The sequence below is a fragment of the Mya arenaria genome, chromosome 14, assembly GCF_026914265.1.
Source record: "Mya arenaria isolate MELC-2E11 chromosome 14, ASM2691426v1".
Lineage (NCBI taxonomy): Eukaryota > Metazoa > Mollusca > Bivalvia > Myida > Myidae > Mya > Mya arenaria.
This window is the reverse complement of record NC_069135.1, coordinates 45,799,395-45,812,991: the sequence shown is the minus strand read 5'-3', so window position 1 is coordinate 45,812,991 and position 13,597 is coordinate 45,799,395. Positions and strand designations below refer to the sequence as shown.

Sequence of the window (13,597 nt, the reverse complement as noted above, 5' to 3'; positions counted from 1 at the left end):
ATTCCAAACCTATGAACCCCTGGGGCATGGCCAGTAATGACCCCAGGGGCATAATTTGAACATTTACAAGCAATTGTGTTCAGATGGATGCACGAACAACAGACAGACACTTCTGGTCTTTGGCCAATAGCGCTAAAAATGGCCTTTGACCAATATAGCTAAAAATCAACCAACTCCTTTTAAACTAATTTTGATCTCTTTTTAACAAGGGCAAACATAAAACCAACTGCACAACCAAAAACAAGTTGTCCCTCTTTAATCCTAGACTTGGCTATAGACCAGGCTAAAAATAGCATTTTTTTTGGAATATGGTTTTCAAAAGGATCCAAGCTCTGATGGATATCAAACTAAGTTTCATCGAGATACAATCAAAACTTAGGACTGTATTGTGTTCACACGCAATTGTTTACAGACACATGGAAGCACAAACGACGTACACATTTCAATCGCATAAGCATGATATGTATGTTTAGCCAAGTATACCATGAAAATGTCAGGGGTATTTAAAGGCCAGCTGAACCACAAAAACAAAACACTGATTTTCATAATCTAATGACAGAATGATAATACATGAAGTTGTTATGTCTACTGTGAACAGAAATAAAAACTATACATTACAGTACTCCAGATAACACATGGAAACAGTGACATGCTCATATCAATATCAAAACAAACATGAATATCTCAATTTAACTAAGACCCCAAATATGGGTTATTCATACCTGTATACACATAGAATAGAAACCTTTATATTAAAAAGCATCCAATAAACCAGAAATTTCAGGGTGTTCGAAATGTCTAAACACTGCTAACTCTTTATTATTTGTGATTGAATTGGTACATGAATAATGCACTATCAATGGCCGTGATGTAGCTTTCCTTTTGTATTATATGACAAACCTACACACCATTGCAAATGCACACATAAGTCTTGTGTCCAATCTGTCCTCCACAAAGATCCCTGTTTGTACCAGTTCATAACCTAGTATTTAGTGCACCATTGTTCTACACACTTATCTACAAATTATTCCAGGTCATTAGTGAAGTTAACTGTAGAAGATATTCCTGTGAACACAATATGCGCTGCTGTTATATACACTTCAGGGTTTGTGCCTCTGTGTCAATGTCTTTATGCCCAAAAATTGCTCTTCCCTCATTCGTCTATGTACGGTAACCAGAAAGCCTGAAAGAAATGGATGAAAATAGTCTTAGTTGAAATGTTTATACACAGAAGATGTTTCAAATTGCATTAAAGATGCTTAAATATGAGAGCAGCAGTAAAATAGCTATGCAATTTATAAGTTAATTATAACATACTTAATCCGCAATAATGTCAAAAAATCTTTTTGAGGCAATTTAATTCTAAAAACACTTCCAAGAGCACCGAGGATAAACTGCCAAAGCACTTCTGTAATTTTTAGTTGGAAAATAAACATTCATTAACCATTACTAAAGCCAGAGTTATGGGCCTTGCTAGGGCTGCTAAATTTTTGAAATCTCAGTCCAGGGCCATCACCCTCAGAAAATAATGTATTAATTTGCCCCAAAATGATCTACTTATATATACATTTACAAACTGTAAAATAAATGGTACTTTTTGAACTGTTTGCTAATTTACAAACTGAACAATGTTGTAAGAATCTATGACTGCAGCATAATTTCATGTAATGATCATTGGCATTAGCAGTTTGTTATATAACAAACGGAGAGATTTAAACAGTATGTTAATGGGTAGCTGCATGCTGCAAGCCAATTTCCAGGTATCACTAGATCATCATAGCGGATTAGCAGCTGCCAAGGTTTATATATCACATTTTCAACTGACTAAGCCACTTTGGATCAAAATTATAAAAAAAAAGAAAAAAAATAGGATTGATTTTTTTAGCCATTTTCTGTGAATGAAGTCGGTCTAGTGAAAGTTGTTCAAAATCAACCAATTGTCTGATTTAAGCAGCCCTGGGCCTTGCTAAACATGTGTTTATTGTCTCTGGCAACATGTTTATTGAAGTTTTTGCACATAAACAATGTAGATGACATGGCCACAATGACAATACCTCAACTTTTATTCTAATGGTCAGTGAAACACGTACATTTATTCAGACACACCTAGGCAACCATTAACATGCTGCAATCAATCAGTATCAGGCACCTTGTAACAGCATTTATAGGTTTGAAGAAGTTACCTACCATGTTTGTACAAGCAGTGGCCAACATCATAAACTTGGGGTTGAAGCCTACGCACTGTACAGCACCGGGATGGTCGCAGCTCATGGTGGCCACCTTGGCCCCAGTGTCTGTGCTCCAGCAGTGCACACGCCCGTCTGTCGACCCACTGAACACAAACAGCGAGTCCGGGCTGAAGGATACCTCCAGTGGGATCCCTTTAGTGTTTGTGTGGCCCTAAAAGTACCGGAATATTCATGTGTGAAATGCAATAACTCTGATACAAGGTTCAACCACAATAATTTCATGGTTTGTTATAATCAGTGTTTCCCCCAGGATTTATGGAAGGGATTTCAGGCTGAATGGAATGGGCCAGGGATGTGTTTCCCCTTTTTTGTAGTTCATTCACCAATGGAGCAATTAGATCTTTTGAGGTCATTAGGAGTTAATAAAACACACTCAAAATGATAAGAAAACACAATGAATGCATTAGCAGCACTGCTTTATGGGGACATTGTAGTCAAAATTCTCTGTTGTTGCTCACTGTTGTTTTTTTACAGGAAATGTCTTAATTTCACATAGTCGTAAAAAATCTTAATTGAAAGATCAGTTGCCAAAATTATTAAATCTACATTAATTGATTTTAATTACTTCAACAATCCAAACATTGTTTTCCCAGTCTGCAGATCTTAAATGGTACCGTAAATCATTATGGATAGGACGCTACCATATATAGGACAAAGGCAAAAAAAACAACAAAGAGAAAAATCTAGAGAAAAAACTAAATGCCACTATTATATAGGATGGGGTAAAAAATTGTCAAAATTGCCAGCCGCTATATTTGTTTTGACGAATTTTACTGAATTGTGAAAATTGCAAAGGTTATTAAATAGTACAGCACATGTACATAAATGATAAAATATATTGAAATATCAACAGTGCAAAGCATATAAACAGTTGATAGCAATACCGTAATATAAAATCAATAAACAACAATTTAAATCTGTCATCCCGATGTTGCTCTCCACGAGGCCCTTAAATTATAAGTGGTCGTTGCACTTAAATGTTCCCAACACCTTAAGTACTTCAAACAAGTGGTATTATGGGGCAATCAACACTGTCAACGTCACAGTTTGTACTATTGGTAGTAAGGCAGCGGCCCTAATGCAGAGGGAGTTTTCCACACCTTCACACATCAACAGTGCACAATGATGACACTTCACTGGAGGCATTTCTATTTGTTTCTTATACAGAATCACATAACGTAAAAACTATCATACAATTTCTAAACTTTAAAATAATTAACTACTTTCATTTGTTGTTGTCTGCTGATGCTAACCATATCCAATTTTTTACTGCCGTTATAACTAAATCCATAAATCTATATGAGTCATGTCACATTGACGTAAAATGTAAACAAACATATTTCAGCTTTAAATGGACTTTGGAAAAAACTGGTCAAAAGCCTAATACTATGTACAATACACAGACATTTTATTTATAAGAATTCTGGGGAAAACTAGTGCGTCCTATAGACAATGGTTAACGGTACTCTTCAGGGTTCAAATTTAACTTTGAGGAGCACTCGCAAAATTTTGCTTTCATGGTTTATTGCATAACTTCTAATACATGTCGTGTGCCTGGATCAGGCATGTCGGACCAAGTGTGGCATGTAGGGAACCCAGCTCTGCCTGTGAAGGGATGGCAGTACCAACATCCACTTAGGCCCTGGGGGATATACTGATAATAATGTTCTATTGGTCTCAAATACAATGTCTCTTGTTCGGACTCCACACACAAACTCCAGCCCAGTTGCGATCATATCCAGATAATGACATCAATCCTGCAATTCATTCCTTAAATAGCCCCCAACACCCAAGTGGTGAAGGAATAAATAATAATTTGTATGTTGTATTATTACCACAAATGTCTGTAGTGGAGTTCCCTGAAAGGCATCAATAAGTCTGATAACCTGGCCATTCGTGGAAACGACAATAAACTTCCCGTCTGGACTAAACTTCATCCCAGTCCAGTCACAATCCTTGTCCTGGGGAAGCTTGAACGTTGCAAACGGACCCTGTATCATGCCAAAAAGCACTTGACAATTATATGACATGAGGTCAAACAATCATGAAATTAAGAATTTTTAAATGTTTAACCATTGGAGAAATTTACTAGTCACATGATAAACCTGGACAAACAAATGCATGTGGAATTGCATTCAAAATTTTCTTTAAACTAAGTAAGTTATAATTGAGGGTGGTCATTATCTGTGTTAGGTGCTAAATGAAATATGTTACCTCTTATCAGAGTCGTTGCCTATTTCACTTGTCACAAAAAGCCATATTATATTGAATATTGGTTTAAGATTTTTCTTTTATCACCAAGAGTCATATTTCAGAAACTTATTAAGCCAGTGATGTGACTGAAAACAAGCCTAATGTCTAATATTGTACACCCATGATGTGCAATCTAAAAAAAACATTTAACAATTCCAGATCAAGATATTCAATTCTTTTAATTTCAAAAAAGAGGCATAACTTTATAAAAGCAAGACAGAGTTGTTGTTTTTTATTTATGGCAAATTAATATTTTGGATGTCATCCGAAACAAAAGTAGCAACTTTATTTTGTTTTTACTAACCGACATCTCCACATAAGCTTGCTACATGTATAATAAATTTCATCAGTACCGGGGTATATGGCAATTATACCTAAAAATATTGAGCTGAGAACTTTTTTCTATTTCTTTGTGACAGTGACCTTGAACATGACCCCATTGACTCCAAATGAAATGCCAGGTACAGCTTCACATAAGCTTACAGCATACCAAGTTTCATCCCAAACATTAATCCTAATAAAGCAAGTGAGTAACAGTGACACAACTGATTGCATTACTCCACCTTAAGAGCTTTCATGTAGAAAACATACAATCTGAACTATTAAGTTATTGAGTTGAAACCATTCCTCTATTCTTAGTACAAGGGACCATGACCCCACATCCCCCTAATGCAATCCCAAGGTTAATCAGCTTTTTACATATCAAGCTTCATCAATACATGTCAATATGTTATTGAGTGGAAACTGTTTTTCTATTTTAGTAATACTGACCTAGCTTGATCTACAAAGCCCAAAATGAAATCCCTTGGTACATGTACATCTCCATGTGAGCTTGCTACATTCTAAGTTTCATCACTATATGTCAATACTGAAGTTATTGAGCGAAAAACTATTTTCATTTTTTGTAATAGTGACCTTGACCCTACATACCCTAAATGCATAGAAGATATCGATGTGAGCTTGCTACATAACAAGTTAAATCAATAATTCAATTCCTTGAGTTTTTTTCATTACAAACCTGGTTATTACATAATTTGTTAAACATTCAAGAATATGCCAACCAAGTGAACAAAATAGTAATTTCCATGCAATATCAATATAAGGTTTGCTAGTTATACGTACCCTATCAAAGGACCTAAGATCGTAGAGTTTGACACACTCGGAGTTGATGCCTGCTGCAAATATGAGTCCCTCTGGATCAAAGGTGGCGACCGGCCTGCCTGGAAGGTGCATCATGCCCTGTAACAACAACACTGTATTCTTCAAAAGATCACATCATCATCTTTAATATTTACATTAACACTTGATTTTCTGTACAAATTTTTTCTGTTTATTTTGCACAAACCGGTCGACCTTTCATGACCTCTGTAGGTGGAGTTTTGCAATTATACACAAGTAGGAAAATGTTATATAGTTTACTTTTTAAGTTTAATGTCAATTTCATTAAATAAAATAAAAGCAGCAATTGAAACTAGATCAAAGCATTCTCCTGATATTGCACGGAAATATTTTTTACATTAGAGGTCACAGCGACGTTGACCTTTGACCTTGTGACCCCCCAAAACATAGGAGTTTTCTAAACCTCATGATCAACCTCCCTACCAAGTTTGGTGAACCTAGGTCAAACCATTCTCAAGATATTGAGCGGAAATGTTTTTTACATTGGGGGTCGCCGCGACCTTGACCTTTGACCTAGTGACCCCAAAAACAATAGGGATCTTCTACACCTCATGACCAACCTCCCTACCAAGTTTGGTGAACCTAGGTCAAACCGTTCTCAAGATTTTGAGCAGAAATGTTTTTTATATTGGGGGTCGCCGCGACCTTGACCTTTGACCTAGTGACCCCAAAAACAATAGGGATCCTCTACACCTCACGACCAACCTCCCTACCAAGTTTGGTGAACCTAGGTCAAACCATTCTCAAGATATTGAGCGGAAATGTTTTTTACATTGGGGGTCGCCGCGACCTTGACCTTTGACCTAGTGACCCCAAAAACAATAGGGATCCTCTACACCTCACGACCAACCTCCCTACCAAGTTTGGTGAACCTAGGTCAAACCATTCTCAAGATATTGAGCGGAAATGTATTTTACATTGGGGGTCGCCGCGACCTTGACCTTTGACCTAGTGACCCCAAAAACAATAGGGATCTTCTACACCTCATGACCAACCTCCCTACCAAGTTTGGTGAACCTAGGTCAAACCGTTCTCAAGATTTTGAGCAGAAATGTTTTTTATATTGGGGGTCGCCGCGACCTTGACCTTTGACCTAGTGACCCCAAAAACAATAGGGATCCTCTACGCCTCACGACCAACCTCCCTACCAAGTTTGGTGAACCTAGGTCAAACCATTCTAAAGATATTGAGCGGAAATGTTTTTTACATTGGGGGTCGCCGCGACCTTGACCTTTGACCTAGTGACCCCAAAAAACAATAGGGATCCTCTACACCTCACGACCAACCTCCCTACCAAGTTTGGTGAACCTAGGTCAAACCATTCTCAAGATATTGAGCGGAAATGTTTTTTACATTGGGGGTCGCCGCGACCTTGACCTTTGACCTAGTGACCCCAAAAACAATAGGGATCCTCTACACCTCACGACCAACCTCCCTACCAAGTTTGGTGAACCTAGGTCAAACCATTCTCAAGATATTGAGCGGAAATGTTTTTTACATTGGGGGTCGCCGCGACCTTGACCTTTGACCTAGTGACCCCAAAAACAATAGGGATCTTCTACACCTCATGACCAACCTCCCTACCAAGTTTGGTGAACCTAGGTCAAACCATTGTCAAGATATTGAGCGGAAATGTTTTTTACATTGGGGGTCGCCGCGACCTTGACCTTTGACCTAGTGACCCCAAAAACAATAGGGATCTTCTACACCTCATGACCAACCTCCCTACCAAGTTTGGTGATCCTAGGTCATGCGGTTTTCCAGTTATCGATCGGAAACGAAGTGTGACGTACGGACGGACTGACGGACTGACGGACTACCGGACTACCGGACTACCGGACTATCGGACTACCGGACTGACGGACAGGGCAAAAACAATATGTCTCCCCCAGAGAGGGGGAGACATAATTCACAAATCTCCAAGATATGGCCTGGATAAACTCCGGATTTGCAGGGGAGATAACTTAAAAATGCAGAGTAGAATTATAGTACTTTGGTAATGCACTTTCTCTTATTTCCATCTATCTACATTTCCGGACAAGTACCCATTTGTGAAAAAAATCGGATAAGGGGAGATAACTAGAATGTATGCAGGATTATGGTTCTTGTGTAATGCTCTTTCTCTCATTGTCATCTATCTATATAAAAAGTTTCATTTCAATTCCTTTAGTATTTTCCAAGATATAGCCCCAGACAAGCACCAATCATGAACAAATGGTTAAGGGGAGGTAACTTAATTAATATGCATGATAGGATTATGGCTCTTGTGCACTTCACTTCCCCTCATTACCATCCCCTTTATACCAAATTTTATTTCAATCCAATCGGTAGGTTTTAAGTTTTTGCCTAGACAAGCACCAATTTTGAAACAAAAGGCCCACACTGGCTTGCTTAATTTGGTCACTTTCCTTATCAAGATCATAAGACATTTGAAAGCAATTAACAAAATTCACAAAGGGCAATAACTAAAACCTACTGCAGGCCTAGTTATAGGTCTTATGCACTGCACTGCTTTCCAATGAGATATATCTATCTATGAAGTTTGGTTTCAAAACATCAAAGTCTTTCTAAGTTATACTCCAGGCAGAAACAGTAACAAAAGGGATTATTCAAAACATGCTGCAACCAGGGATATGGTTCTAATACATTAGACACATGCACGCACGCATGCACACACACGCACAGGCACATCATTTCTATACCGAGGTATCCCTTTTGCCTTTCGGCGGTGGATAAAGGAAATCAAAGGAACAAAATTCTATTACAGTAAGTGATGTGGCCAGCCTTCAAAAAACTCTACTGTTATATAAATTTATTGATATCAATCCAAACCTTTGTTATTTTTACCTATAAAAATGGTAAAAATTAAATTGCATCACACATGGGATATTATTATTTATAACCATCGGTGTTTCCACAGTCGATCCCATGATAGTATTAGGGTTCTTGAGCACCGCACTTCCTTTCATTGCCTTCTATCTATATACCAAGTTTTAGTTCAATCCCATCACTAGTTTGTGACCTTCAGTTATTAATACAAAAAAAAAATTGTGTTCTCAACATATTTAGGTTTGGTCAGTTAATTTAAATATAAGGAATAAAGTTCAGGACTAAACCACTTTAAGGCTTACCTGACAATTCTGCGAGCGTAAATCCCACAGCCGTATTGTCTTGTCCAGGGATCCCGACAAGAAAGTGTCATTTATTGGAGACATGTTCAAACATACCACCCTGAAATGTAATACTAAACAATTCATGTCTGAAAAACATACTGAAAGAATAAAGTGAAATGAAAATGTTTTCAGTTTTCCATTAGTATTCAAAAGAATAGTTTTTTCATTTATATTGGCTTAAGCTTATATATTCCAGCTGTATTGTAAAGACAGAAAAGCTGATATAGATCACTCTCAGTCTATTTCCTTGATGTTGGGTTCGAACCCATGATCTTTAAGTGAGAGTTTGACACCTATATTACATAACAACATTTTTATTTCTAATCGGGGGCGTGACTGACATGGATGCTGAAGGCCTGAAATCATCTTGGTGATTGCTCATGTCAGAATATACATGTATCATGTCAGTCAGTGGTGCCAGAAGAGTCACCATAGGTGCAGGTGAACATTATTTTCATACGAGGCATTTTTTCATTTGTCTTGAGTTATTTCAAAATTGTTCAAGTGGTTAAAAAATTATGGAGAGGGACAGGATTTTTGACCTACACTGTACAGACAGACAAGCTGGACCGGATTTGTGACGTACTGACAGACAGCAAGACATGTTGTAACATGTGCTCTGCACATCATCTCAATATGGTAAATATTTATGGCGAGTTATTTCAAAATCCTTCACATGGTTCAAGAGTTATTGAGCAGACGTGATTTGTGACAGACAAACAAAAGGGTCATCAACTAGTCATGACCAACTGACATACCAAGTATGAAGATCCTAGACGCAAGTGTTACAAAGTTATTGAGCGGAAAACGTTTTTTCACCTCAAGGTTAGTATGAAGTTCCTGGGTCTAAGCATTCTCAAGTTATTGAGCGGAAACAAAGTGTGACATACAGACTGACAGACAGGGCAAAAAAACAATATGTCTCCTCCAGAAGGGGAGAGACATAACTACTGTACAAGTTCAGAAAATTGTGGGTAATAAAATAAATGGAGGCTCTATGTTCACAACCTGTATTGTAGCAGTTTTGAATAATTCAAGGGCCATAATATAGTAATGCATGGGTGGATCTGACTGGTTTACGAAAGGAGCCAAGCTCTCATGGATATCTAACTACTGCACAAGTTCGATTGAGATACAATTTATAAATATATATATTTATAAATTGTATCTCAATCATATATTATTTATATATATATAATCTTACTCCCGGGGTTCAAAAAATATTTTTATCCAGGCATTTTTGGCAAGTTGGTCAAGCCAATTTTTTAAGGGTGGCCTCTTAGATCTCTATTCATTCTGTGTAAAAGTTTAGTTTTGCTGGAATTCAAAAAGTACAGCTTCTTTACCAATGAGTATGCCTGACACTCCTTTGAATGTTTTCCCAAGAATTGGGTTCCCACATGGTTGACAAAGCTATTATACACCCAAGTGTTTTCCCAAGAAATGGGTTCCCTCGTGGTTGACAAAGTTTGGATCTCTGGTAATTTTATAGGGTCCAAATATACCAGTTAATACTCAATACAGATTATTTTGTGTTTCCAGAGATGGGGGTCCCTACCAAAATGAGTGTCAGGGACTCAAGTTTTGTGTGACTGTGTCAGGGTCATCCCTAGTAACCAGAAAGCTTGGTAAATTATATCACATATTTTCATTCTTTTTTTGTAAATTAAAACTATTTTTTCTTACTTTTTTGTATGTCCCGGAAAATACCTGATGTACTTGTTATCATGCAGCGATAGGTATCGGATGGTGTCTGAAATATACAATAAGAAGCTATAACATCACTATCAAACCAACATGGATGGTGTACGGTTAATACGGAAAGAAGGAGGTCACCAAATGGAAAAGGCAGCATCGCTGATAACACCAAGGACACAGTGACAATCAGATTGGAGAAAATCACTAGCGTGCCCCTATTGACAACATCTGTATTGTACAAATTTAATAGTTTTAAACAGATTATTATGAGAAATAGTGTAATTATATCTACTGTAAAATTCCGTAACAAGGTTTTATACACCCGAGTGCTTGAAAGTATCTCATAAAAGCTTATTTGACTTACCATCAATTTTTGTTGAACTGTGTAGGGCAGTATTGACTGCATGTGTGTATCTTATAAGATCAACTCCATACTTTTTACTGTTCAATGTTCTTTTTGGCCTGAAAAAATAAAAATAAATTGTAAGTGAAAATTCCCCAAGAAATCACATAAAGTACCATTATTGTGAGGGAAATGCACATCACAATCATACAATGAAATTCAACTGTTCAAAATTTGCTGTTTTTTTGACATGTAATTTTCACTGAAAATCAAACAAATTTATAATTAATGAGTGTTATTTGGCAAAAAAAAAGGTTTTTTCCCCCAGCTATTTAATAGGAACAGGACCCTTAGTCAAAATTGGGACCAATAATCTGTGCACTCACATTCACATTTTATCATGGTAACATATGTAACAACAGACAGGCGATTCATGACAGATGGATGTTATAAAGGAACTTTAGCCCAGGGAAAAGTGACTTACAATCTTTTGACAATCATGCAAGATGATGAATAAAACAAGACGCCAATGCGGCAACGCCGCATTAAAGGCGGATTTTTTATTTGACGAATTTGCATTAAAACACATTATTTACCTTTCCAATAAAACGAAAGTTGACTGACACAGACAACAATTATGCAAAGCGGAACAACTCGACCCAATCGTAATAAGTCGGCTACCTCCAACTAGCTTGGAGATAGACCTCGAAAATACAATCATAACAACTAGGCCATGGCCGAAATGTTCCGATGGTTTTTAAAATTGTGAACTGAAGACTTGCAGGTGCCCTTCATGTAAATATTGTTGTTTTGACAGAATGAAATGAAGAAAACCTGTCAAACTCATAATTATATGTTGGATATTTATTTTTTGTTTACAGAACTAATATAAAAAACATTATCTGGTAATATTTCTTGTTTTTAATATTTTATAGACCCAATACGCTTTAACCCGGAAAAAGCTCGGAATAACTACCCACTTTTCGTACAAAACAATTTGTATGTGAAGGATTTGCCATATCAAAAATCATAAAAAAATCTGTCAACGTACAATTATTTGGACTAGACCAGTGTGGTACCACTCAGTGTGTTGATGTAAAGAACTAGGTAGAAACTGATTCGGTTGAACATATTGTGAATTATTTGATAATACGAGTGGCACAACTGGTAAACGTTGATTCTGATAAACCTTTCAGGATTAACATATAATCATATTCGCGAAAATATGTGAAAATATACATACGTCCCTCCTTGACAGTCGTATATTACGATCGAGTCGTCATCACTGCTTGATATCAGAGTCTCTCCATTTGAGGAAAAGTCTATACTTGTGATCTTATCAGTATTTTCTCGAAATATTTTGGCAACTCTAAAATTTCGTACAACATTTTCAGTCAGTTTCATTTCGTCGATGAACATTTTGGTAAACAATGAATTAGCCGAAAGAAAACGTTGCGGTCAACAGTTGGTTGGGTATAAAATACTGGAAAGTGAGATCCAATTTTGGAGAAGTAGACTCCAATAAGAACTCATTTATTTAACCAAAAAAACATGAACACATAATTTAATATGCTTTATAAAGGGTTGTTATTTCAAATTTTAACGAATTTGAACAAAAAAAGACGAAGTTAAAGAAGCTGTTCGAAAAATGTACGGAAATCGAAGCACACACTTCTACTTGAGAGATGTCGGGTCAACTCGGCCCACTATTTGATTACCTTTTCGGCCTACTTTTGAATGGAAGCGTGCCTATAAAATGCCGATTGGTATTATGTTGTTCACACCTTATTTACGGATTAATTAGAGCTGTTAATGTGTTAGAGTGTTAAAGTTAACGGCGAAAACACCTTTGATATTTGAAAAATTCAAAAGATGTTAATGATGTTTATAAATTTATTAAAACTAATTATATATTGCCTTATGACTTAAAAGTTTGAAACACACTTTTCAATATTGAATAGACATAAAATCACATAGGAAATGAGTAAAAAGGGAAAGCAATATATAGATGTGGTTAAAAAAACAACACCATTAATATTCATTGAAAAACTCATTTGTAAACATGAAAATATTCCGTCAGAATGTGATGAACAGTTTGTATCGTTGTGGACATAACATCACACATACTTGTTATGTATTTATTAAGTTATGTAGTTGATTTCATAGTAAATTAGTAAGTAAATGATTATTTTCATTTTAAAACACATTCTCCTTCTTTCTCAGTCCATTTTGTCTCTTGAAGAAATAACATGTGTGTTAATATTCTATACAGCATCGATTTCATTTACTATATATACATTAGTATACGTACTTTGGGTATTATTTATTATTAATTCATGATAGAAAAATAATAATAATAATAATAATAATAATTATAGCAATAAACAGCTTATTATTTAGCTTCTTACGGAACATAAAACTGATAACAACATCTTTTATAAGTTCATTTTAGTTCTTCTGGAGAAGTTTTCAGCTTAAAATAAGGATAGTTAATTTATTCTTCATAATGTTTGGATAGAGACCGTGTGAACTATATTATACTCACTAAAAAGAAACACATACAGAAAAAGACACATCAGAAATAGCTCATATAAATGAACAAGTCAAACAATAACAATTTTGGCGCAAATAACTTTGCTATATTTCATATTTCTATATAATCATTATCTGAAACCGATGTTTGATCACGTGTAATTAGTAAA

At 36.2% G+C, this 13,597-nt stretch overlaps 1 protein-coding gene across 1 annotated transcript; it reads right to left on the bottom strand.

Annotated features, from left to right (window-relative positions):
• Window positions 1–535: 535 nt before the first annotated feature.
• On the bottom strand, window positions 536–12,333 carry LOC128218390 (WD repeat-containing protein 82-like). The gene is made up of 8 exons (XM_052926050.1): window positions 12,139–12,333; window positions 10,917–11,014; window positions 10,541–10,607; window positions 8,813–8,912; window positions 5,625–5,741; window positions 4,085–4,240; window positions 2,188–2,400; window positions 536–1,183 (listed from the first exon to the last, which is right to left on the bottom strand). The coding sequence occupies exons 1-8, from the start codon at window positions 12,312–12,314 to the stop codon at window positions 1,154–1,156; spliced, it is 957 nt and encodes a 318-aa protein (XP_052782010.1). The 5' UTR covers window positions 12,315–12,333; the 3' UTR covers window positions 536–1,153.
• Window positions 12,334–13,597: the final 1,264 nt, after the last annotated feature.